At 45.2% G+C, this 27,383-nt stretch overlaps 1 protein-coding gene across 3 annotated transcripts in view; it reads right to left on the bottom strand.

The window, feature by feature from the left end:
- LOC8028441 (mitochondrial amidoxime reducing component 2) overlaps positions 1–27,124 on the bottom strand; it is a 39,845-nt gene extending 12,721 nt beyond the window's left edge. The window contains exons 1-4 of one of the 3 annotated variants that reach the window (XM_040502785.1): positions 26,865–27,124; positions 16,575–16,822; positions 3,812–3,991; positions 2,810–2,957 (exon numbers count right to left, since the gene is read on the bottom strand). In XM_040502785.1, the coding sequence (XP_040358719.1) occupies positions 2,810–2,957; positions 3,812–3,991; positions 16,575–16,795 (549 nt within the window). In that variant the 5' untranslated portion in view covers positions 16,796–16,822; positions 26,865–27,124. Of the gene's footprint in view, positions 1–2,809; positions 2,958–3,811; positions 3,992–16,574; positions 16,823–17,139; positions 17,299–20,336; positions 20,673–26,864 lie in introns of those variants that run through there. The other 2 variants (XM_029981005.2, XM_029981002.4) reach the window with 2 other exon arrangements.
- Between the last annotated feature and the right edge of the window lie 259 nt (positions 27,125–27,383).

Here is a 27,383-nt window from a genome sequence, read left to right as displayed (position 1 = left end):
CCAAAAACCAGCGTTTTCGCTAACATGTCTATCAATAAAAATGTGTCCCTCAAGTGTTATGAATGTACGAAACTCAAGATACTAAATATGATAAACTGCAAAAACAACCACCGAGAAATATGAAAACCTACACTTGTGCTTTAGTGGAGACACTGCTCTTTAGTGGCATTGCAACCAGAGTGAAGTCAAAGTTTGCTGCTCTTTCGATCGACAGCTGCACAAGAACTACCTTGGCTACCGTATTTATTCAAATATAGAACCAATTTTTTCTCATTCTCGGCATAGCTTTTTAAAATTGGAGGTCAACGTTCGATCAAGACCAAAGAAGGTAGACCTGGAATAGTACCGAATAGAATTTCCCAGCCTACTGCGCTAACCCATGTCAGTCACTGCTCATAGTGCTCCGGTGCAAAAGCGGCGAAGCTCAGTGTGCACGCACTGCTGAGAGGTGATGCAGAGGCATGCAGCAGACGTGATAATTAAGAGTTCTCATCAGGAATACGTGACCCTGGTTCTGTCTTATCCCAGAAGCCACCACATCCTACTACTTTGCAAGGTTTTTTCGCGACTTCTAGCTCCTGACGTCGCCGACATCGTCTGGAAATTTAGATGATGTCGGCGACCAACTTGGCAGCTTATTAACCAGCTAGCATGGTTGACGAGCTATCTCAGTACTTCGTGTTACCTTAATTTATAAGTGCAGCCAACACTATGAGCCAATGGGACCAACCAAACAGCGTAAAAGTGTGACATCATGGCATTCGTCCATCTTCCAGCATGTGCTCTTTCACGACTAAACCACTGAAGTGCAGCAAATCTCCCATGACTTGCACTTTTAGTATGTGTGTTTGTGGCTGTATGTCCTTCGACTGTGGTCTGACCTAAGATGAAAAAAAAACTATCCCAGTGGTTCTCAACTATTGATGTTTTAGGACCCCTTCTGGGTCAGCAGAAGTGATGGGGGAGCGTCGCCGTCAATCTAGTTTGTCACGGCAGCGCGGAGCCGGCACCTACAGTAGACCAATAGAAGCATGCTCGCAAATGGCGGCGCATCACCGGCGGCCACAGCAGACCAATAGGAGCGTGCTCATCTGGATATGGGATGCGCCGCAAGCTAAAAATGGCAACGCATCACCGCCATCCAATAGGAGCTCCCGTGGCACGATCAAATGACGGCAGTACTTAGTCAGCGCTTTACAGCGCGCGAGCTGAGCGGCAATTATGTCATGTCTCAACGCGTTTGCACACCTCAGACTTTGCAATGATTAAAAAAAATATTAACTCTATACCGCGGGCACACATTTAATGTTTGAGATGCGGATGCAGACTCTGTATCAGCACCGTCTCTGGAGAAGCTGCTCTATATGCTCCTTCTGCTCGGCAAACGAGCGTTCGGAAGGGCCAGAGGAGAGCTGTGCGTGTCAAGAACCTCGGAGGCCATGACATGGTCGTAATGCCACAGATAGGAAGCAGAGGGAGCCACCGAAACATCTCGTTGCCAATTGGGAGCAAGGTCGAAACTAAACTGCCACAATTTTGTGCAAGGGTGTTTTTAGTAAATGCTGCTAAGCTGCCATGCTCCTGTGGTAAATTACAACTCTTCAATCAGGTGTCCTTTGGACCAGTACTGAACAAATAAAAAAACTTTCAGCCTTTCCAACCTGGTGAAGAAGGAAGACCAGCGAAGCTGTACTATGGTGGGAATGAAGTAATGGCCGGCCGCAAGTCGGCAAGCCAGAGTGGAAAGGCTGTAAAGGTTGCTGTGATCTATGAGCAACAGCGGCAAGCAGACAACCAGCAAACGCAACACTCTAAATAGCTACCGCTGTGCGGACGAAAACGATCCTGAAAAAACAAGCCTTCAACAGCTCCGCTGTAAAAAAAAAAGAAGCGGTGGTAGAAACAAAATGGGGGGCATATGGACTCAGGTGCCGCACCAGCCGACTGCACAAAGGAGCGTTTGTTCACCATGACTTATCACTGCTACACCCTGTATCATTCTAACGTGTGCTGCAGAGAAGACTGCAAGCACAAACACTCTGCTTTAGGATAAACTTTGGCTTCACTTGCAGCAGCGGCACTGAACAAAACTATGAGCTTTTGCTTCAAACCATTTTTATGGTACACGTTACACACATTAAGGTACAATAGAGTGTACCCTGATGCACGAAGTAGCGCTGCATGGTTTGCTTCACCCTTGCTCCCAATGGTTTGCCTTGCCGGACACGATTTCGAGCAGGACCTTTACCGCTCCAGCCGGCACTCTATTCGGCCAATTCACATCGCTGTCCAGTATGTATTAAATTAGGAATCCCCAATGCAATGCTCCAATTCAGCTTGTATACCAAATTTGGGCTATTGGGAACCAACGTACGAGAAAGTAAGTAATGCCAGGCTATCATTTGAAGCCCCTTAAGCTATTAAGCTAAATTGCATTGACTCAGAAATGTACTGCACCAGCATAAATTTAAGAACAAACCTTCAGAGGCTTCAGGGCGGCAGCCAACGTTTTTCCACGAGGCTTGGTTTATTCAAAAGCGAGGTTTCTTAGCGCTGGCTATTGCTCCGAGGTTACCGAAGATTCACATTCTTTCTATACTCGCTCACCAGATGAGATCGGCAGGGTGTCCTTTTCAAAAGCCCCAGCAGGTGCCTGCTGCCTTCTGCCGCGCATTGACTATGCGTGCACTCTAGAAGCTCAAAAAAACGCTCAAGCATCATCCAAGCTAGGAAGCTCGCGGCATACCAAAGATATTCACAAGCTGGCACCCAAGAACGCGTTCAGCTCTACGAAGCACGAGTTGACTACCGGAATGGAGCCGTTCTCGCCACAAGCAATGTTCCTGTCATCCCGCAGAACCCGTAGGAAACGGACGTCCTCTCTCTTCAGGTACCGGTTAAACCATGCCGAAGCCTGCGGCGATACTTCCACCGCCTTGTGGTAGTTGCTCCACACCCTGTTGGCAAACAAGATAGTGAAAGCACGCTGGCAACATGTTGGAAAGAGGTCCGTGCTAGAGAGCGAACCGATGCACAGACCACGGGTTCTCAAACCGAGTTCCCGAAAGCCCGGGGGTACCCGAGCTACTCCTAGAGGTTAGTCAGGCTCTTTCTACTGTCCACACCCCTAATTAATTAAGGCATCTTGCCAGTTTAAGTGCAATTACTTTAGCTTATATGAGCCATTGCATTGATGCTCGACTATCAGCTAAACTCTTTTTATACACTCCGTTTACCCTTGAGCTTACGGGTCGACAAGGGCGAATTAACATGCGCCCCATGCTCTGAGACCTTCCTTTCGACTGCAAATGCTTTTATCATCAAAACATGTTTGAAAACAAACTGGTACCCATAGCCTTCACTGCCCCACAGGGGTGGATCCAGAACTCCGTTTTGGGGGGGAGCAGGAAAATTTGCAAGGACACTATTCTCCCATTCTTTCTTGTGCACCTAGGGGTTCACCCATGTCAAACTGCCCTTCGAGAAGGGGAAGTGAGGGGGGTCGACTTTGTTTGTTTGGGGGGGGGGGGGCGGCCGCCCCCGTCGCAGCAGCAATTCAGAGATGAGGAAGGGGTTCCTTGGCAGTCATTCAACATAGGTGCAAGATTCGTCCAGATCACAAAGTGTGAGGAACCCAGTCTATAGAAGAACTGGGATGAAAGTTTGAGGGCTAAAACTTGCATGTCAGATCAAGAGAAACTGACATCCTCCTTGAAAGCCTCAGCATGCTATTGTTGCATCTGGCACAGCTCATGAAAAATTCTGCATGCTTACTTATTTTGCAAAGGCACGTCTGCCAGTCAATGCTCACTTCACTGTGAAGGATGCCTTGGTGTGCGCATCGGGATCGGCGGCGGCGGCGACGATCAACGGATCCATGGCGTCTGCAGTCAACGTCAACTTGCCGCCCTCGTGCGACAGATGAATGAGGGCAAGAGAAGGCTCTTCTCGCATGGAGACGACGCACTCTCCCGCTGCCAGCATCATGGACCTGTTGAAGGCACCGGGCCACAGGCAGTCAATCTGCCTGTTCCGACAGTTATCGCAGGCGAAAATGGAACTGTCGTTTCCAACTTTGGATTGAAGTCAGTGAAATCAAACAGTGCCAGACACACTTGACAAACAAATAATAAAAACGTTGGAATGCAGTCTTCCCCCATGAAAAGCGGCCCAATGAGCTAATGTCGCCAGGTTTGACGAGGTCTGCCCCCTGTGAGTCAGCAAATCGCTATTGCATATAGTTTCCCGGAGGACATTTGGAGACTATGGTAAGCGTTTCTATCGAGCCAGTGACAGGCTATGCAGAAGTTTATGCACGCTTTGTTTGGTCAGTGTTCAAAAAGTTGTTTACAACTCCCTGTAACGCCGAATTAGAGCGCAGCTCTTAAGGAGGAGGGGAAGGTACGGAGAGGAGGCTATGCCCCTCCTCCTCTCCTGCTCGCCTCCCATTTAGGAAGAAATTTTCCCTGCTAAATTTAGCAGGGAAATTTTTCCGCTAAGCGGGGAAAATTTTCTGCTAGGCTTAGCGGAGAAACTTTTCCACTAGGTTTAGCGGGGAGAATTTTCCGCTAGATTTAACGGGGAAAATTTTCCGCTAAATTTAGCGGGTGAAATTTCCTATTAGATTTAGCGGGGAAAATTTCCTAAAAGATTTAGCGGGAAAAATTTTCCACCAGATTTAGCGGGAAAAATTTTTTTGCTAGATTTAGCTGGGAAAATATCCCGCTAAATTTAGCGGGGAAAATTTTCCGCTAGATTTAGAGGGAAAATTTTTCACTAGATTTAGCGGGAAAAATTTTCCACTAAATCTAGCGGGGAAAATTTTCCGTTAAATTTAGCGGGGAAAGTTTTTCGCTAGATTAAGCGGGGGAAATTTTCTGCTAGATTTAGCGGGGAAACTTTTCCGCTACATTTAGCGGGGAAAAATTTCCACTAAATTTAGCGGGTGAAATTTCCCGCTAGATTTAGCGGGGAAATTTCCCGCTAGGTTTAGCGGGGAAAATTTTCTGTTAGATTTAGCGGGGAAAATTTTACGCTAGATTTAGCGGGGAAAATATCCCACTAAATTTAGTGGGGAAAATTTCCCGCTAGATTTAGCGGGAAAAGTTTCCACTAGATTTAACAGGGAAAATTTTCTGCTAAATTTAGCGGACAAATTTACCCATCAAGCACCGCGCGGTTATGCCGACGGCGACGCCACTCCAACCGGAAACGGGCGCCTAAGAGCTACGCTCTAAAAACAGCTAAAGTCTCCTAAAATTCCCAGTCCCAAAGGATGGTTTGACTCAAATGGCTGGTGGAACAGGCTTATTATGGTGGGCAAGAAAGGGAGGCATGAAGATCGCCTGCTTGTCCCAGCGGCCGAGAGCGGTACCATGCGTCACGCCTCATGTATCACTATTACCATCTGTACGCTGGCAGCAGTGCTACAATGGCAAAGACCGGGCAATTCTTCAAAAATTGGGTTCTAAATAAAATGCAGCAAGCAAAAAAGATACAAAAATGGTAATGGCTCGTGTTCCCATTTACGGCTGGACAATACCTCTACAGGGTAGGACAGAATGCTCCATCTGCCCATTTTTGTTAGATTTTTTCTTATTCTACAGGTTTTCCTGTTCATTTTAATCCAAGCGATGAGAAATTTAATCCAAGTGCCACCCAATTTAATCCAAGCGCCACATAATTGAATCCTTGTGCTACCTAATTTAATCCCGGGGTCAGTCAATTTAATCCACATTATGTATATGCATTTATTACCTTCTGGAACGACCTCAAGGATGACGCCTGGAGGACGTGTAGGACGACCTCAAGGACGACGTCTAGGACGACCTCAAGGACGACTTCTAGGAAGACCTCGAGGACGATGCCTAGAGGACGACCTCAGGAACAATGGCTGGGATGACCTCAAGGGCGACTTCTAGGACGACCTGGAGGACGACCTTGAGCACGACGTATAAGACAACCTCAAGGATGCATTTAGGACGACCTCGAGGACGACCTCAAGAACGTCTAAAAAGACCTCAAGGACGTCTAGGACGACCTCAAAGGCAACTTCTAGAACAACCTCGAGGACGACACTTAGAGGACGACGTTCTCTAGGTGTTGTCCTGAAGGTTGTTCTAGAAGTTGTCCTAGACGTCGTCCCTGAGGTCGTCCTAGACGTCGTTCTTGGTCGTCCTAGACGTCATCCTATACGTCGTCCTCGAGGTCGTTCTTGAAATCGTCCTACACGTTGTCCTCGAGGTCGTCCTAGACGTCTTCCCTGAAGTTGTCCTAGGCGTCGTCCTTAAAATTGTTTTAGACATAGGCCTAGGCGTTGTCCTTAGGTTGTTTTAGAGGTCATCCTAGACGTCGCTCCTGAGGTTGTCCTAAACGTCGTCCTTAAGGTCATCCTAGACGTCGTTTTTGAAATCGCCCTAGACGTCGTCCTGGAGATCGTCATAGGCGTCGTCCTCGAGGTCGTCCTAGACGTCATCCCTGAGGATGTCCTAGACGTCGTCCTTTAGGCATTGTCCTTGAGGTTGCTCAAGAAGTCATCCCTGAGGTCATCCTAGACGTCGTCCTTAAGGTCGTCCTGGACGTCGTCCTTCAAGCGTCGTCCTTGAGGACGTCCAAGAAGTCGTTCTAGACATTGTCCTCGAGGTCGTCCTAGACGTCGTGCCTGAGGTCGTCCTAAACATCGTCCTCTAGGCAGTGTTCGAGGTCGTCCTAGATGTCGTCCTCTAGGCATCGTCCTAAACATTGTTAAAATAGCTTCCCTGGTCCTCCATCTTCACGGGAAGTGAAAGGGCTCCACATTTTTTCTACTAATGTCCGAATCAAAGATTGTTTACCTCTGATGTATCGCGGACACCAAAGGGACCGTCGGACGAGGTGAAGGGCTCACTGGAAGGACTTCTGGTCCGATGCTGCCCTCAGGTGTCCGGGGTAATTGAAGTGAAGTATAATGTAACTCAAAAGTAACTTTGAATAATGTAACTTCAAAAGTAACTAAGAATAAGAAAAAAGATTTTTTCTTATTCTACAGGTTTTCCTGTTCATTTTAATCCAAGCGATGAGAAATTTAATCCAAGTGCCACCCAATTTAATCCAAGCGCCACATAATTGAATCCTTGTGCTACCTAATTTAATCCCGGGGTCAGTCAATTTAATCCACATTATGTATATGCATTTATTACCTTCTGGAACGACCTCAAGGATGACGCCTGGAGGACGACGTGTAGGACGACCTCAAGGACGACGTCTAGGACGACCTCAAGGACGACTTCTAGGAAGACCTCGAGGACGATGCCTAGAGGACGACCTCAGGAACAATGGCTGGGATGACCTCAAGGGCGACTTCTAGGACGACCTGGAGGACGACCTTGAGCACGACGTATAAGACAACCTCAAGGATGCATTTAGGACGACCTCGAGGACGACCTCAAGAACAACGTCTAAAAAGACCTCAAGGACGTCTAGGACGACCTCAAGGGCAACTTCTAGAACAACCTCCAGGACGACACTTAGAGGACGACGTTCTCTAGGTGTTGTCCTGAAGGTTGTTCTAGAAGTCGTCCTAGACGTCGTCCCTGAGGTCGTCCTAGACGTCGTTCTTGAGGTCGTCCTAGACGTCATCCTCGAGGTCGTTCTTGAAATCGTCCTACACGTTGTCCTCGAGGTCGTCCTAGACGTCTTCCCTGAAGTTGTCCTAGGCGTCGTCCTTAAAATTGTTTTAGACATAGGCCTAGGCGTCGTCCTTAGGTTGTTTTAGAGGTCATCCTAGACGTCGTTCCTGAGGTTGTCCTAAACGTTGTCCTTAAGGTCATCCTAGACGTCGTTTTTGAAATCGCCCTAGACGTCGTCCTGGAGATCGTCATAGGCGTCGTCCTCGAGGTCGTCCTAGACGTCATCCCTGAGGATGTCCTAGACGTCGTCCTTTAGGCATTGTCCTTGAGGTTGCTCAAGAAGTCATCCCTGAGGTCGTCCTAGACGTCGTCCTTAAGGTCGTCCTGGACGTCGTCCTCCAAGCGTCGTCCTTGAGGACGTCCAAGAAGTTGTTCTAGACATTGTCCTCGAGGTCGTCCTAGACGTCGTGCCTGAGGTCGTCCTAAACATCGTCCTCTAGGCAGTATTCGAGGTCGTCCTAGATGTCGTCCTCTAGGCATCATCCCAAACATTGTTAAAATAGCTTCCCTGGTCCTCCATCTTCACGGAAAGTGAAAGGGCTCCACATTTTTTCTACTAATGTCCGAATCAAAGATTGTTTACCTCTGATGTATCGCGGACACCAAAGGGACCGTCGGACGAGGTGAAGGGCTCACTGGAAGGACTTCTGGTCCGATGCTGCCCTCAGGTGTCCGGGGCAATTGAAGTGAAGTATAATGTAACTCAAAAGTAACTATAAGTAATCAAAAAAGTAATCAAATCATCAATATAGCAAATATATATTAAATAGGCTGTATAACGACCCAAAGTAACCAAAATACTAGGTCAATAACAGCTCAAACCACTTTAAAGGGTAATCATAATGCAAATTTAGCTCATAAGAATACAATTGGTTCGATATTAGCTCAAAGTAATCAAGAATCATCAAACTGTCAATTAAGCCAAATTATTGTTTGTTAGGTCAATAGTAACTAGAAATAATCAAGAGTAATTGCAATGAAAATTGAGCTCATGATAGATAAATTGGTAATGCAATAACTCCAAGTACTTAAAATTGTCACCAATATGTTAATTGGGCAGATTTAAAGCCCATTGGGTTAATAGCAAATAAAAAAAAATGAATCATCATGTCAATTATGCCCATAATAAATCAATTGGTTGAAAATTAACAGAAAATAATCAAGGCTCATTGCAATGACAATTAAGCCAAATTAGGATTAATTGGGACAAGAGTAATAAAAATGTGAATCAAGCTCTTAAAAGACCAATTGGTTGAATGTGACCTCAAAGTAATCAGGAGAGTTACCGAATTGTGAAATAGGACAAATCCATTGGGTCAAGGCAACTCAAAGTAATCAGAAGAGTAACCATAAATACATTAGGCTTATAACAAATAAGTTTGTATGAAGATAAGCTCAAAGTAATCAAAAGTCATCCCAATGTCATTTCGGCCTAATTCAAGTCCCCTGGGTTAAAAGTAACTCAAAGTAATGAAAGAGTAATAATAATGTATACTGAGTTCACTATAGATCAATTGGAGGTATAATAACAGGAAGCAATCAAAAGAGTAGCCCAAAATGTCAATTAGGCCGAATTAAAGTCCATTGGGTCAATAGTAGGTCAAAGTAATAAACAAGTAATTGTGATGTCAATTGAGCTAATAATAAATACTTTTGTTAAATATTAGCCCAAAAAAATCAAAACAGCTCATCGCAATATCAATGAGGCCGAATTAAAGTCCTTTGGATCGAAAGTAACCCTAAGTAATCAAGACTAATAATAATGTATGATTGAGCTCACAACCAATGAATTGGCACTGAAATTACACAAAGTAAACAAGAGTTTCCAAATGTCACTTAGGCCGAATTAAATCCAATTAAATTGAGAGTAATTCGAAGTAATCAAAAGAGTGATCATAATGTCAATTATAATCATCAAATAAAAATGAAATTCGTTGAAGATTAGCTAAAAGTAATGAAGAGTCATCACAATGACATTTAATTTGAATTTATGGTCAATGGGTCAAAAGTAACCCGACGTAATCAAGAGGAATAATAATGTCAACTGAGTTCATTATAGATCAATTGGAGCAATAATAACACAAAGTAATCAAAAGAGTAATCACAAATTGCAATTGTACTTGTATCATCTGAACTGTAGCAATGTTAAGTCGAGTAATAAGAAAGGTTAAACAAATGTCCATTCAGCTAAAATAAATTCGAGCGCGCCACAGTAACTCAATATTACAAAGAGTAATCAACATATCAACTAAGCCTTGTCAATAGTGGTACTAGTAACTCCAAGTAATCACAATAGGCATCAAATGATCAGTTGTCCCCCAAAAAATCTAATTGTATAAAAATTATTCTAGGTTACCAAAAGTATAAGCAAACACGACTGCCAAAGACAATAAGTGCATATATATCTTGTGGATTAAATTAACTGACCCCGGGATTAAATTGAGTAGCGCAAGGATTAAATTAGTATATGTGGCGCTTGGATTAAATTTGGTAGCACTTGGATTAAATTGGCCGTCCCTTGGATTAAAATGAGCGGGAAAACCTGTATGTAGATCTGGAATACAAGATGGCGCTGCTTCCAGCATACCGATTATGCTGCGCTTTATGGGCAACCGAGAGACCTTTCCGCCGTTCTCATCTTCTCCAACCGACTTCTACACCCATGACTCTTATCATTTCAGTACCCCTATTTTGACCTAATATAATATTTTTAATAGTAAAATAAGGTGCCATTTCACTGAACACCCTTTACAGTTGAAGGCTGTGAAAAGGGTATGAGAAAGACTGTTGTGGTCAAGTGAGGCAAAGTTTTAGAGCGCAGCTCTCAGGCGCCCGTTTCCGGCTTGAGCGGCGTCGCCGTCGCCGTCGGCGTAACCGCGCGGTGCATAATGGGATGCGTGACGTCACTGATGACGTCATCAGCACCGATCCATGTTGTCGGCACTGATCCACATTGGCGTCCACATCGTCATCGTCACTGATGACGTCATCGGAATCTGCATCATCATCGTCACTGATGACATCATCGTCATCACATGACCTTATACGGGTCACAGGACCCCGGTGACGTCACGTGACCCCCTTGAAGTCACGTGACCATTTGTGAGGCGATGGCGACGCCGCGCAGAGGGAGGAGTAGCAGACAGGATGAGGAGGTGAGGAGGGAGGAAGGATATACCTTCCCCTCAGTACCCTTCCCTCCTCCTCCTCAAGAGCTGCGCTCCAATTCGGCGTTACAGGGAGTTGTAAACGGCTTTCATTTTTTGTTTCAGCTACAATCTAAAACAATATTACCTGTACTGATGCGTATTACTTGGAGATACATCCGTTGAATGCAGATATATTATGCATTACACCAAATATTAACGAGAACAAAGCAACATTTGTGTAACCATCATAATCATGGAGATGCTCAGCTGCAAATGAGTATTTTTGAACTTTCGAGACACCAGGGTCATGATTCCCCTCCCATGCGCAATTCATTACGTCCGTATTTGCATTTTCTGTGCATGTGACAACTGCATGTGGTGCATGTTGCTTGTAAACTTGCTGCTCCTAAAACAACATCCCTCGAATGATGCCAAGATCGCCTGCACTTTATTTTCAGTGTTCACCAGTGTCTTAAAGGTGCTGCTTAATGTGCCCTTAGGGTGCTAGCCCTGGAGTGCTCATGCCCATGCCTTTGATAGCACTCAAGCTTATACTGCATTCTTAGCCCATCACCTACTAAAGCATTGTGATGGAAAGTGCTCGCTGGGGATGCTTGGTCAGATTCTGGGAAAGTATTGTAATTGATTCCCCCACCTGCTAGCAGGACGCAAACTGGTACTGACATACAGACGACCACAAACCCCACAAGGCAATTGGCTTGAAAGGTATCTGTTGCCACGACAATCGCCATTTCGGACCTTTCGAAGCTTCGAAAGGACCATTCTGAACCAGCTGTACCAAGATTGGGATGGCGTGTCATTGTACAGAAAGTGCTCCTCGCAAATGTAAGCGTCCTTGGCACTGTATATTTTGGGTTCTTCGTTTTCGGGTAAAACCTGTATCTACCAGATGTTTACATCCCAAGCATGTTTCTGGAAAATTGGGTTAAACCCGATTTCTCCCCAAATTTCAAAACCACCTAAACAACTTTTTTCTTTTTTTGTGTGGTGCACGCACGCTAGTTACTTATCCTAGGGAAAACGAAGGTAGATCCTGCTGGCTTCAGCGAACTCCAGTGACATAGATCCATTCCCCCAATGTTGCTTTTATGTGAATCTTTTGTTGTGAAGTCCGTATAAGCAGCTCCCTTTTTAACCGCATACAATAGAAGGGGAAAAGGGCTCTGTTCCTGTTTTTTGCAATTCCAGGATTGCAAGAAAACTTTTAAAAGGAAAAGGGGGTACAGACGGAAATTATGGGATTACGGGATAGCGCAGCCGCCTCTGCTGGTGACTTCGTCGTCTCACCATGTGCATCATTGCTCGACGTCCATCATTGGCCTCAGAAAAGCCAATTCCTTTTGAGACAGCAAGATGGACAGAGTACTTGTGTTCTGTGGGCTCGTTGCCATCCAAAAAGCCTCGCTTATTTCTCGTCCAATGCGTTCAAGGTAGCCCCCCAAGGTCGTCGTTGAGGAGAAAATAGATGCGCAGCCAGGGCATTTTATCCCATGAATGACATAGACGCGCAGCCATGGCATTTTATCCCATAAATGACAATCGGTTGTTGGGAATCTGAAGCAGCATCTTCACGTCCACATGATGCTCTCGAAGCTGGTCGTTTAGGCACCAGCCTGTTTGTCCGATGTACTTGGCTTGGCAGGACAGGGGGATCGCATACATCTGGATGGTTGGATGGATGGATGCTAAAGGCTATACCCTTTGTAACGGGTGGTAGCTTGCGCCACCTAGCCCAAGTCTAAAAAGACAAACATATGATTCCTCCCGCCCTTCTAAGAACAATTTTCTCCCCCCAACTACCACCAGGCAGTGCGAGATATCACCAGGATGTCCTTCAAGGGAGCGGCCAAAAGAACTAAAAACATCACCTCCCGCCTCTTCCCCCCGGCGAAAGAGTCGCCAATTTTTTTCTGGTCAAACCTTGTCGGCGTTACCCCAGCACCAGACCCGCTGCGAGACAGGGTTGAGACTTTGAGCCGGAGCCACATGGGAGGGAGTCCCACTTTTTCTTTGTCCCACCTGTCCTCAGCTGTACTAGTTAGTTGTGCATCATTCAATTTTCCCTAAATAATTTTTACCAAACTTCTAATCGCCTCTTTGTTACTGTAATCCTTTTCTCTTCCGTCCTTCCATCGTCGCCAGTAAAACCTACAGGGCGCCCGGCCAAATCAAAACCAAGTGCTTTAGTGTCTCGCTCTCATTATGGCAGGCGGCACATAATATGTCCGTCTCCTGAAATTTGGTTCTATACATCCTTGTCCTCAAAACTCTCGTTCTCGCCTCAAACAGTAAAGAACTTCCCAGTGAACTTTCAAACACATTTTCCTTTCTTATATCCTGCTTTTGTGATCTACACACTGTTAGAGCTGATTTCTCCAGCATTCGTCCCTCCCACATTTTCCTCTCTGCCTCTTTCATCCCTTTTTCCACTAAAGCTCAGCACCATCACTATAGTGCAGTGGTCTCAAACTCATTTGAGCGTGGGGGCCAGATAGCCTGCACTGGGAAGGCCGAGGGCCAACGTTGAAGAGGGGGGGTGGGGGGGGGGGATTCAAATGATTTGAAAGAGAAGAGACCTCGTGCCCTATGCCTAGTGTAAGCTCAGTTTTGCCAGGGACATTTTTAGATTTGATTTGTTTAGATGAATACCTTAGGCCCTGACCTAAAGTGATAGCAATAATTAAAATAACACCGCCTTGCCAACCTGCTTGTATTTTGATAGAACAAGAGAGCAAGTACATGTCGTTCTCAATGCTCAATTCACTCGGGTATTAACCAAGCTCAATATGTCTCTAAAAACAATGAGTTAATTTGGCAGTTCTTTCTTTCCTGACGATTTCTATTACAACACCGGTACTTGTCTTTTAATAGTGATCTAGTCGTAAGGTGAGAATCCCGAGCTCGTAGCTTTATCTTCGGCAGTTGCTCCTGCTCATCGAGAATTCGCGCAGCCGAGATTCATACTTCAACAAAAAGCTCGCGCCTGCAGCCTAGTAACGGAATTGCTCTACATTACAAAGGCTGGGAAGCAAAACATCAAGCGAAACCAAGTGCAAATGAACAAAGATAAAAAAAACTATGTGAATATGTTAAAAGAGCGGAGCTACTTTTTGAGCGAAAATGAATCGGCGAAATGAGATCACGATGGCACATGCCATTTCTAGCGTTTGAGACATGCAAACCGGGTCTTGTAACCGGTTGCCAGCGGGCCGCGTCTCAGCGAGTCGCGGGCCGCATGCAGCCCCCGGGCCACGTGTTTGAGACCCCTGCTATAGTGTGTAAGTAAATTTAAATATATGCTTTCGGGTTCGGTTTGTCTATTTTGTGCTTAAACTTTTCATGTTTGAATACTTGAATACTTTCCGTGCCCACCACATATCATCCATTTCAGTCGACCGTTGTTCAAATTTCAACTTACTAATTACTGCCTCGCTGCTCTCAAAAGACGACCATCCCACGTGCCCCTGTACTCCCTCATTTGGTGTTTTTCCATGTGCTCCCTAGTGCCAATCTGCCTATGCTTCTTTGTCGAATTTCTAATCCTGATTGAACCTCTGATTTCGTGCACAGTACTGCATTGCCAAAAGACAGTCCTAGTACCATCACGCCTTTCCATATACCTTTGACCACTTCATATCTATTATAGTTCCCTTGGGCTTCATAATGGATGAATTTATTTTCCCTTTTCTAATTTATTTTCCTCATGTTCCTCTAGATATTTCCTACCCTCATTAAGCCAGACTTCCAGATATTTGTATTTCCCTACATGGTCTATTACAATGTCATGTATCCTCAGGGGTTCCCCCTTTTCATCATTAAAAACCCTTTTCATAATTAAACACCATTACTCCAGACTTGTCTCTACTAAAACGCATGCCCAAGGTGTCCCCTTCCTCTCCACATATTCCAGCTAGTTCTTGTAATGTATTCCGGTTATCTGCCATGAGCATTTAGTCATCTGCATACATCAGTCCTGGTATTACCTGTATTACATTTCTCCCTTCTTCCATATAATTCACATCAAAACCTAAGTTGCTCTGCTCTAATTTCTTTTTCATTTCACTGAGATATATCATGAAGAATAGAAATGACAGTGAACAGCCCTGCCTGAGTGCGCTTTTTATTGCAGCAGGATGTGTACTTTCTGCTTCCCATGTTATAACTACCCTATTGTCTGTGCACACCTACTGAAGAAACCAAACCAAATTTGCATCTAAATTATACTCCTTCAGCTAGCATAAGGATTTTGATTGGGGGGGGGGGGGTTATGACACAATGCTGTATCAGGGGGAGTGGGAGAAGAGGCCACAGCAAAATGGAAGATTTCGGGGAGGGGGGGACCAGTGGGAGACTAGCACTCCATACGCACTAGAGGATGACAAGCTCCATGACGTAGTGCTTTTTGGCGCTGGTTGATATGCCTAATCGGCTCGTAACATCGACTGTGCTACGGCTTGCAGCGAAACGGAGTAGAAATGTTTATGCCTTGATATTCAAAAGCACCTTTTACGGGCACCAACTAACAGTCATGACAGAGAAACTTTTTTCGCGAAGAGAATGATGCCTCCCACAATACGCCATCACATCATTCCTAAATTCCCCACCATTAGAGTTTTAATAGATGCTTCTTGCAGTCTGAGAGCAATAAGGCATTAATGCGCAAAGGCACGGCAGGGTATTAGGTGTAGTTACAGGAGTTGTCGAAACTATCTACTCTAACTACTAAGTTATATCTCAGTTGGCGCCTCAAGAAATACCATTCTCTGTAAGTGCACCTTTTGTAGGCACTTTAATTTAACCAATAAGCAGTGCCTGCCTAGGAAACAATATTCGGTTACATACGGTCACTCTGCAATTGTTATGATACTGATAAAATAAATTGATTGTCAAGCGTCACTATCTTTCTAGCCAACGTCCTCTTCAACCCACATCTTGAAAAAAAAAAAAGAAAAGCTCTCCTAAACTCTTATGTTGAGCAAATATTCCAAGCTGCAAAATCTTTAATCACTGTATAATATTTTTCACGAAAGCATGTGGCAATCGTCGAGCCGCGGATCAGCGGCCCATATCAGATAATAAAAGCTACCCAGCTTAGCATCCTCCCAGAGATGAGCTGGCTGGGCTTGCTTCGCAGCTGTGCAAACTGGGCAGCACCAGCACTGCGCGATGCGGGCAAGAGCAAACAGTGAATGTGCAACGTGCACAGAGGAGCAGGTGCAAAAGGAGGAAATTAAGTATAGAGGAGGAACCGCAGTGCCATGTTATGTTGGCCACGTGCCATACCACAGTTTTTCGGCCACACGGACTGGTGCCGCCATATGTAGTGGTTTAACTAAAGGCTTGTTCAAAATGGCCGCCATGGGACCGAAGTCTTAATAAAATAACAAATGACCGATCTCAAATACAGATACAATGGCCCAGACAACAATGGGCCACTACTTTATCAATGCCTCGTCTGAACAAGTGACTTTATTGCGATTGTTCGCCATGAAGGCAGGCGCAATCGGCTTTGCACCACATGAAGGGTGAACTTGTAAAGCTTAATTTCCAAGGAGCAAACTTTTTTACAGCGGTCCTTGAAGTGATAATGAGTATAGGCAATCTTGTCTTTATCGAAACCCTAGCAGGAATCTCACTCTGGTGCAGTAGGTGCACTTTCATCGGCTGACATGGCATAGGCTCGCTGTTCTCACTCAATACCATGCATTTAGGTCAGTTGGTTGACCAACCTTCTTACCTGTCTTTAATGGCACCGTACACAAGACCTTCGATACTGCAGTATGCATACGGAATCTCCAGACCCATGATGGATTTGATTGGGTAGATCACGATGCTCTTGACTTGGGCAACCTTGAGGAACCTGTTCCTAAGCCACCAGTAGGTCACCCCGACGGTACCAGCGACAAACGTTGCCGTCAGTGCCAACACTCCCACTTGAGTACCGGTGCCAGGTGCCATGATTTCACGATGGGACACTTTTTCTGCCTGAACAGAAGAGATGCAGATGTAAAATATGTAGAAGGGAGCTGCACAAAGGAATAACATGCAAGGTAATTGCCAACAGCCATTCTTGGTTGGTGAAGCAAACAACAAAATGGGACCACATCTGATGCAGTATGCATACGGTACTTTATTACACTTGGCCATAAGCTAGTGACATGCAACAGTGGTCTTCAAGAAAAAGTCAATGGACGAGCACCATCTACTTCCATCATCCATCCTAGTTCATATTCACTGTGCACTGGACATTGAAAGGCAGTAAGCTATTTAGACAAAACATTGTTAGTTTCAGTTTCAAGCACCTGGTAGAATTGCTGCAATGCTGAAGTACTGAAATAAGGGTAATAGCACAGGCTAGATGGCAAACAACCATACTGAAAAACAACACAAAGTTGTCCGAAAGCTCAGCTGCAAGATGATTTATTAGATTTATTTACAGGAAAAGCTCTTTATATAGACCTTTCCAGCGGCAGTCTCGAACGAAGCGATTTACAGCGCGCGTCCCTGGTTTTGAGAGTGGACGTCAGTGTTGCCCGACTGCGCTGAGCTGTGGAGTTTCTCGTCAGTAGGCTGTGGCAGCCTGCGTAGGCGCAATTCCGGACGCTGGTGGAGGCTAAATTGCCGCTTTTTCTTTCTTATTTTGTGTTGTGTGGCGAACATAATTTATAGAGGTATCTAAGAATGCAGTGCTCTATTTTTGGGAACAAAAACAAAGAAATGAAAGCTGTCTTGATGAGTTCGTGCGCGACAGAACAAATGCAACTGGAATGGTTGTTTCATTTTATGTTCATTGTTTGACGGCACCATACACTCAGCCGTGTCAATCTATATAGGTCAAAATATTTGACCACATAGGATATCCGAACTGCATGGATATTCCCCGCCCACAACATGAAACTCAATGAGTCTCATCAATCGAACAACATATATTGTACGTACCCCACGGTGCCGCGTTATCCGAACAGGATTTGAGAAAGGTCTCAAATAACACAGCATATCCAATATACAGTGTCGACGATAGTCACTTCATGAGAACCGGACGGAATCCGGCGCGTTTTGGGGAACGTGTAGAAGAGAGCAGCTTTTTTGCACAGCTTCAAAGCAAATGAACGAACGTGTCTATTCTGTCCCCACACCCCGGACCCGACCCTATCAGCTATATTTCGCGAAGACCCGGAACACAGCCGGGAAGGCTTTTTGGAGATTATCTCAAAGGAAATAATCCTCCAAGAACGTCGAACTGCCTGCGTCGCGGGCTGCTTGACGTTCGCTCTCTTCGTTCGTTTCCTGCGAAGGCCGAGCAGCCTACGAGCCCTGGTATTCTCTGGTTCTCACAGTGGAAGATAACATACAAAGGGTAAGCATCCTAAACAGGCAAATAAAGTAAAAACTTCCAAGAAAAGCCGGCGAACTCCAAATGCACAATGAAGGTGGGGAGTCACGCTAACCGGGTTTCCACAGCTCAGGCGGGTGCCAGAAATTTCTGGCTGATAGGGGTCGCTTGATTCGCAAAATGGCGGCGGCCAGAGCGCTCTTTTTGCAAAGGTCTATAGAGCGGAACACATCCCAACATGGGAACGACACCCAACAACGCCACATGGGAACGGCCCCCACCTAAGAGGGGTGCCTCGCACCAACCCACGTAGGCACGGATGCCAAACCTCCACAGATAAAGACTTTGTAGCCGCATCCCAAGGTCATTGAGGCCATGCTGATACAATGGACCTCTTGGCGAATATGTGCTGCCACCTAGACACGCGACTGGGTTCGAGGCTAAGTGGCGAGAAAACAACGCGCGCGCAAGGCCTCTCCCACCCGTTCCACACCCAAAGAGTCAGCTACATCCCGTTCACCCATTGAGGCGCTGTGACCTAGATATGGCTCCCCCAAACTCGCCTTTGTCCCCATCGTGGGTAATCTTCCGCCCCGAAGTCGACACAACGAAACCATCTTCCCTCTCTGCTCGGCCAGAAGGAAGAGAGAGAGGGTACTGGAACCATTTACTCTCGAACCGATGTTTCTACAAAAGGTCCATTGCTTACACTTACTGTGATCTGAAGCGTCTCCTTCATCACGCTCTTGAATGGATCCTTTTCCTTGCTAAGCACTTTAGTTTGCATCTATTATGAATAATAGTTCTGACATTCCTTCATATGTTTTGCAAGTTCGGAGTTTGCCAAAGAAAAAAAGCCTTTACAGCTCTTTCGTGTTTCAGTAGCCTGTTGTTTAAACAGTCCCGAGTCTGACCGACATACAAGAAGTCACATGCCACAGGATTTTCATACACAACCGAATCCTTACAAGCCATTGTGGCGTCAATGTACTTTATCTGAAGTCATTTTAAAGGCAACTCTTATGCCATAGCTTCGTGCCACAGCCTTCAAATTGTGCAAAAAGCCGTGAAAAAAGGGCAAGCATACCCACTTACCAGGCTTTTCCCACTTTACAGCTCTCTTCCTTAAGCCAACCAAAACATTTCGCATCACACTAGTAGCAAGTTTCAAGCAGTACCCCGAATTGGCCAACCTTAACAGCTGAGCACCAACTCTCTTGCAGGAGATGGCGCTCGTTCTGTTGTTCCTTTTTCTTTTTTTTTTTCCCCTTGACTTGAGGCTTTATAAATATGGATGTTTAATGCCTCTTCGATTACAGCTAGATAGTGTTACACCCAATGAAAAAAAGGGAGTAAGTTGCCTTGTCATTTGCTTGCAGACCCTCTATCGAATGAAATAAACTGCACTGACACAAAAATCTTTACTAGTAATGGACCGAATCTGCCGAACTTCAAATTCGGCAAAGTTTGGCACATGCCGAACTTTTAAAGAAATGTTCGGCAAAGATCCGGCAAGCTTCTGCGCACACGCGGAAACGCGACAAGGTCATGGATTGCAAATGGACGCCATGTGGTCGTGCGGTTACCCTCGTACAGTGTAGTACTACCAGAGATTACGGCCAGGTGTGGCATAGGCGATATGGTAACTGTGTGTTTGCCATCCTTTGTGAGTGTGGTTCTCTTCAATATTTTCTGCCTCAAGAACATAAGATCAACCAGAAATGGAAGCAAAAATGATGCAGTCCACTGCGCAAGTGATAATTATGATGCGGTACATTCGGGATAACATGATTTTCATTTGATCTTTCCAGTGATGCAACGAGGTAGTTGTAACATTGACTTACAAGTACCTTAAAGCACTCCTCGCCATTATAGTAATCCTGTTTTCGGCTCACAAGTAGTTTGTGCCAAACCAAAATAATATTGCTTTTCAATTTTAGCGTTATTTTGCGGTTTTCGTCTATCCGCATAAAGCTAAACACAAAACTATCATGTTCGACGTTGCACATCTGACATTCCTAAATCTTCTTATGTTCCTAAACGTCTGGTGTGTCCTAACATCAGAAACCGGCATTTTAAAAGTCAAAAACAAGACGTTGCGAATATAGGACGCACACTTTCATGCAAGGCTGAAGTGACTCAAATAAAAAAAATATGCATATTTACAATAATATCGTCATCTCTTCTGTTGAAGGATCAACTGCCATTGCATCCGTTTTCGCACACGAAACAGTGAGGCGCAGAGGAAGTACAGAACACAAAGGAGGAAGTATAGAACACAGTGGAAGAAGTATAGAACACTTGCAGGCTTGCGCTGATGAGGCCTTAAAACCGAAACTCGCGTATCGCGACTGCGCTGACTGCGTCCCCTACTAATACTACCCAACCCCGTCGTCGCACCATTCCTGTAAAAATTAACTTTAAAATTAGCAGTAAAGACTCAAATATGACACGGATACAAATATCTTTGGGAATATCACCTTATTTAGTAATAAATCTGTCAGCATGCGTTAAAACAAAAAAGCTTTTTTCACATGAAAAAATTATACCGTAGAATACCGCGCATCCGCCCATTCCACATTAAGCGCCGACTCCCAAATTTGTAAAATCTGAGAGAATATGCACAGTACATTGATATATAAAATTTGTGACCGGACAAGCGCCCATCCCCCATTTTTTCGAGATTATCTCTAAATTTTAAGTGGGCGCCTGCCTGGTATTTTACGGTATATCGACTTTAAGGTCTGGCAACAATGGATCTCTGCTGAATCTTTAGAAAATTAAGTTTGGCGAAAATTCGGATTTGTCGAATCTCAAGATTCGGAGCCGAATTTTCGATCCGGCAAAAGTTTGGCCCATCACTACTCTTTACAGAGAGACCTACAATAAGCAGTTTTCAAGTGGGAGCACCATAAAGTGCCTTCAATGGCAGGTAACCTTAGAAAGGAGCGATAAGTCTAAGCACTGCCTACAACACTTATCGTAGCCTGAGGTCTTTCATACACGCACTCTCCAACAAAAACTTCAATTGAACAGAGTAACCTTTGTTGTGCTTAATCATTACCCAAAGAGTGTTAGCACAGATACAAAAATTAAGAGATCCTGCTGGTCTTCTTGTAGGGTCTGTGCCAAAAAAGGGCCCATAACATCTTGCCCCTTGGAGGGGGACTAAGAAAAGCCTTAGACTTCGTTCTGCTTCGAAAGGAGAAAGAAGTTGAGCCAGCAAAGAAGAAGAAAGCTTGGCCGGTTTGATTCAATCATGAAGTGCGAGTTTGACTGCTTTCACTCTAATCTTGCATGTATAAACAGTGATAATTTCTTTTCCGTAACGATCATATACAAAATCGAAACAACCTACATTCTTCCACGTCGGTTATTTCCTTGATGTCAATGCCGTCACAGTTGCTATACATATACACCGTTCGCTAAAATTGACATTGGCCCCGCAAGTCACCGCTCCAAACAAACCATTGCTAGGGGCATTGTTATGGACGAATACATGGGACTGAATTCCGCTCCAAAGGAAAAATCAGTCAAAAATTGGACGTGGAATTTAAACGTCTAAAAATCATAAATAAAGGGAGCCTAGATTTCATACTTACCACGACACAAGTTTGCCAAAAATCGGCCGTTTCTAAAATATTTGCGACGGCAACTTCCAGTCCTTGAGATGTCTCAAAAGGCCTGTTGCAGACAATGAACACATGGTTAACGCACACAGAATGACTGAAGTATGCCGTCTGCAACAGTATAATCAATTGCACAATGATATGATTTTAATTTTGTATTTGTTTGGAACATGGAAGGCCTAAGAAAACTAATCAGGTTTATAAAAAAGAATTGTATTTGCATTCGGCACGGGATACTGTCTGACGAAAATCATCACACGCATGGAGATCTGCTACAAACACAGCAAGGAAAGCATTTGTTCAGAACAAGATATGCATCAGATCCTGTTTCTGATTTTGCAGTTAATGTGCATTGTATAATGAAAGAACAGCTATTTTGACTCTAACATGAGCGATTCAAAAACCAAACTTTTTTTTTTAGGCTCGTAATATGGGTGTGCGTTTCATACCTGCCTTGTAATCACCAAACCGAGAAAAAATCATACTGATTTTTCAGTTTAAAGTAAGACCCAGAGCATGCATGACTGAGAAAGAACGTTTCTCCGTGCCTCTAGAAGATTCAAGTTTACTTTTACCTTGAGTGTAGAAGATTAGGAGGCCAGAATGACCTTGCCTAGTCAGCCTCGCCATAGCTTTCTAACCGACATTCTAGGTCGAATGCTTAAGATGCAGAGTGTCGTAGATACTGAGCCGAGTGCGACATTGCCGACTCACAGCCAGCTGTCACGCCAACGCATCGCTGCTGACTGCTACCGCCGTCGTCGACGCTCATCCTTTCTTTCATTTCTAGACACATTAAGTTCACCGATTAAATCTTTATTTTCTGTTTTACGTTTGTCGATCCGTACCCATCTGCGACAATACATATATTTGTTATGGACAGTTTGTCTGATCACACAGTGTGCACTGGAGCAGCTGTGCTGTCGGAAATCCTTGAAATGTGTGCTGGTCTGCACTTCAACCTCCATACACTTCACATCGTTGTTGTGCGTGATTTGGCTTCACAGTGCTTTCACCTTCTCAAATATTGCGGAAGAGCTTCACGGGGATGTGTTTGCACAGTCGTGTACTCCGTCAGAAAGAACCAGCGAACTTGCGAAGCCATTGTGCTGTCTGCTAGCAAGGCAAAACCGGTTGTGAAATCTTATTACAGGATTTTGTCATCGCTTTAAGGTACTGAAACAATATTAAAAGTCTCGATGATTAGGTATTTAGAAGACCCAATGCTTAGAAAAAATTATTCACTTTTTTATGAGAGAATTTCTAACCTCACGTCGAGCCCCTATGCACTCGTCCATAACAATGGTTTGTTTCGAGTGGAGTACCATGTTGTGACAATATCACTTACGGGGTCAATTGAAGACTTTTAGCAAACTATTACCAGGTTCCAAATACTGCACTACCAGAGCCTTTGAAGCATGCTTAATTTTAAGCGTGTGCACCGTGCACCCAGGGTGCAGTAAGAGGAACATGTTAAAGGTTTGTTAAAAGTCCCTCACTATGCGGAGAACAAGTTGTTCGCTTCTTGGAGATTGCGATGACATCAGAATGATGCTGAGCGCTGACTGGCTCTGATTGAAAGGACAGTGGATAGACATCAATACTATAAATGCCTCAAAGTCTACCAACTTTTTTTTTTTTCCAATCAGCCAAAGTTTGGTATTCTGGCATCATTGCAACCCCTGTGCAAGAAGAAGACAAACTTACGCCTTGTATAGGCAACCTGCAATGCTGTATATTTTTTAGCGCTATCTTGCGCCTGAAGCAAGAAACATTGGGTAAGCCTGGGAGTGGCGGCTGCATTGTTCAAACATGAGCTATGTGGAGCGCAAGCTTGCCTGCTTCTTTTTGCAGGGGTTGGGGTGACGTCAGAACGCCATGCTCCGATTGGCTATGATTGAAGAATAGTGGGTAGACCTCAAGGCAGCTTGCTTCAAAGCCTACCCATTACCCTTCACTCACAGCCAAAAAGAAGCAGACAAACTTGCACTCTGTATTGCTCTGGTGGCACCACATAGCCTAATGTCTGAAGCAAGAAATACCGGGTAGGCCAGGAAGCCGTGATCGCGCAACATGCCAGTACGGCGGAAGCTACGGCCCTGGCAGGCCAATCGGAACATGACTATGTATCACCAAAGTGCGCTTTTACTCCGAAGTATCAGGCTTTTCGCTGCGTCATGCTCCAATATATGTACACGTTACACTCGTATACGTAGCGCATATCGAAGCCGTCGGCACACAATGTGAGGCTTATCATTCACCCTTTGCCAAGTTACAACAAGACGAGGCATAATAGTGGGCTTTCACTGGTGGCGCCGCATGGCTGTTGCCGGCTGGCTACCGCCATTCGCTAAAACGTCGTTCCTACTAAAAGGTGTGCATGGAGCGGTAAAACGGTAAAACGCCAGTGACGCTATGAATGCCACCTGTGTGAGTGGGGCAGGCATGCTTAAAGCACGGTCAAAACACAGAGCTCGCTCTTGTAGCTCGTGCTTCGCTCACACTGGTTTTCGAAAGTGCTTCATATGCACGAGTGTTCAGAGACCCCAGAGCCCCAGAGGGGCAACGGGGGTTTGAGCACCCCCTGACATTTTCCTGGGGGTGCTGGGCAGTATGCTGAGCACCCGTGCGTTTGGCTCAAGGCCTACTGAACAATGCCTGCACCCTTCACCCTCCCCTGTGTTCCCGTAGGTATGAGGCTTGCCCTTCGCCATGTACTTCGCTAAGGTGAAGCACGTGACTCTGTTTTTGTTACGGCTGGCTACCCATCAAACCCAGGCGAAAATTTCTAACTGGGACCAGTTGGCACCTCAACTGGTTTCAACTGGGACTAGCTGGTCCCAACTGGAAAGCAACTGGGACTAACTGGTCCCAACTGGGAATCAACTGGGACCAATAGGAGTCCAACTGGGGCCAGCTGAGGGGTCAACTGGTTTGAACCATTCCCAGTTGGGAGTCAACTGGTTTGAACCATTCCCAGTTGGGAGTCGACTGGTTTGACTCCCAGTTGGGAATGAAGTGAACTGGGACCAGTTAGGAAAGTAACTGGTTGGAGCGATTCCCAGTCGGATTTCAAATGCCTTTCCCGTTCCCAGTTCACACTGGGCAACAATTTGGACAAGTTGGGGGTGTATTGACCTTTGCTAATGAAGAAAAACTAAAAACACTAACATTTTTAGATTTATACAAATAGGGAATTTTTAATTACTGGGGTACATTTATATATTTATAAAAATAATATAAAAATTTTAATTAACTAAATAATTTTTTAATCGGAAAATATAATTAGTGACAAAATGTGTTCACCTAAATGAACATTTAGTGCATTATTAAAATATATTAAAACATTTATTTAAATACCTACAGTATTTTTTTTTTCTTTTATTAAATAAATTTACCTTTTGACTAATCAGAGCTAGCCGGCCGCCGTGGCACGCGGGTGCGGATTAGTGGTACGCGCTGTCGACAGATGGCGCTGCCTATGCTGACGCCGGAGTCGGACGGACGGGACGGACGCGGTAGAGAAGGGTCGCCATCGCCCAAGTTGGCGTCGTTATGAAAATGTCAAAACTACAGCTGCGCTTCTTTGGACCTAACTGTACACACACCATGGTGGCGGCGGTGAACTTCGAGGATGGAAAGATGCAGTTCAGCGATCGGAGGGCATCCAGGAAAGACCGGACGGAAGAGAACACGCCGCGGAGAGCACAATGGCGAAAATGGCGGGAGGTCTACCTCGAAAATGTTCGACAGTTGTGACAGAGATTGCAAGGTGGAAGCGCTACCGCATCTTATCAGGACTTCACCTGCGCAACGCAGGATCACGGGTGAGCACCTTTTTTCACGCGATGGGAAGAGAAGCTGAGGACGTCTTCACTAACAGACGCCAGCGGCCGATCTTCCTTCATCTCATCAATACCACCTCTGAAAACGCGATTCAACCGTCGCAAGCAAGTGGCTAAACCCGGAGCGTGTACGTCACCGAACCTATTTAGTTTCATTCTCCAAGTTTTTGACAATAAAGTATTGTCAACCTTCCATTTTGTGCCGTGTTTCATTGTTGCTGGAGTTGGTACCACCAACTCCAACTGGGACCAGTTGTAACTGGGACCAATTCCAGCTGGGACCAACTCCAGCTGGGACCAGTTTGCAACTGGGAATTGTTCCATAAACCAGTTGGACGACTCCAACTGGGACCAGTTGCAACTGGGAATTGTTCCATAAACCAGTTGCAACTGGGACCAACTGGTCCCAGTTGAAAATTTTCGCCTGGGAATTGTGGCACAACCTTCGCACACGAAATTCCAGAAAAAAAATAATAAAGTAAAGCAAAGTGTCAGTAACCCACGGGCGACGCAACACCCCCCAAAAAATGGGGAGAAAAAAAAGAAAAAAAAAAAGCCGGAGCCTGCGGTCTGCATAGCACAGTATACGTCAGAGAGATTTCCTCTCTTCCCCGCCTTGGTTATTTTCCTGGGGCCATCCCACACGGCACTCGCGGGTTGGCCATGCGGGGAAACGTGCAGCGCACTGTTTTTGTCCACCAAGCCAGCCGGCTTTGTTTTGCTTATATTTTGAGCAGTGACGTTTCCCAAAGAACGCAAATTTTTTCTAGCTTTTTTTTTTTTTTTTTTTTTTTTTTTTTTTTTGCGGTTGCGCTTTTTTTGTAATTGTTGTTTTGGTGCTCTAAGCAACCATGAGGATCGTGTAATTGCTTCCGTGCGGACAGCCGATGCGAGAGGCGGGGAGATGATCTGTGCGAGAAGAGAGTCCACCCCACGTAAAATACTCTTCCCCGGTCGCTGAGAGTGCTCGCGCTAAAACAAAACAATAGACATTACTGCTATATTATCCAAGCGTCAAGGAGAATGCAGGGATTGGTATTCCACGCGCCACACGCGTGCGTCTTCCCCGTATAAAAGATTCGAAGTAAATAACCAAAATAAAGCGCTGACGAACGCGCGTGCAAGATACCATTCGTTTTAGGCAACACAACCCTTGTTGAAGTGTCTTCCCTAGAGCGCGAGGCGGGAGCCCACGAATGTCCATTCAGAGCGCAACTCACGCCTTGTGGGTGGGAAGTAACGTAACGTTGGTGGGAAGGCGGCTCCCGGCTCCTGCTGCTTGTCAGATGATATGAACACAGTGGCTACACGTGTTCTGCAGCTTCTCGTTTTTCCTCGTTGCGTTCTCCTCGTTGTTCTCTTTGGATTTACATTTGGTTTTTGGTTTTGCTTTGCAGTGGCCAGCTGGCTGTGGTGTGGCTGGCTGGCTGGCTCAACAGCTGGCTGGAGCCTGAGGATGCCCCATGCAGAAACTCAAAGTATATCGTTTCGGTTCCGGTTACGGTTACCGCTTCTTGTTGATAACGGTTTTGTTTTAGTTTTTTACGGTTCCGGTTACACGTTCCTAAAAACCAATTTATTTCGGTTTTTCCAATAATTTGTTTAATTGAAATGCTAGACAGCCGTTTTATAATAAACGCTTTAAAGTACTCCCAGATATCCAACAGCATGAAATTCAAGGAAGTTAGAAACGTCTTAATACTTCTATTTGGTCAAAAGTTGCACACGTTTCTAGCTCC

The sequence above is a fragment of the Ixodes scapularis genome, unplaced genomic scaffold (assembly GCF_016920785.2).
Source record: "Ixodes scapularis isolate PalLabHiFi unplaced genomic scaffold, ASM1692078v2 PGA_scaffold3__209_contigs__length_174095766, whole genome shotgun sequence".
Taxonomy (NCBI): domain Eukaryota; kingdom Metazoa; phylum Arthropoda; class Arachnida; order Ixodida; family Ixodidae; genus Ixodes; species Ixodes scapularis.
Note: the sequence above shows the minus strand (reverse complement) of the source record. Positions and strands in the feature narration are given on the sequence as shown.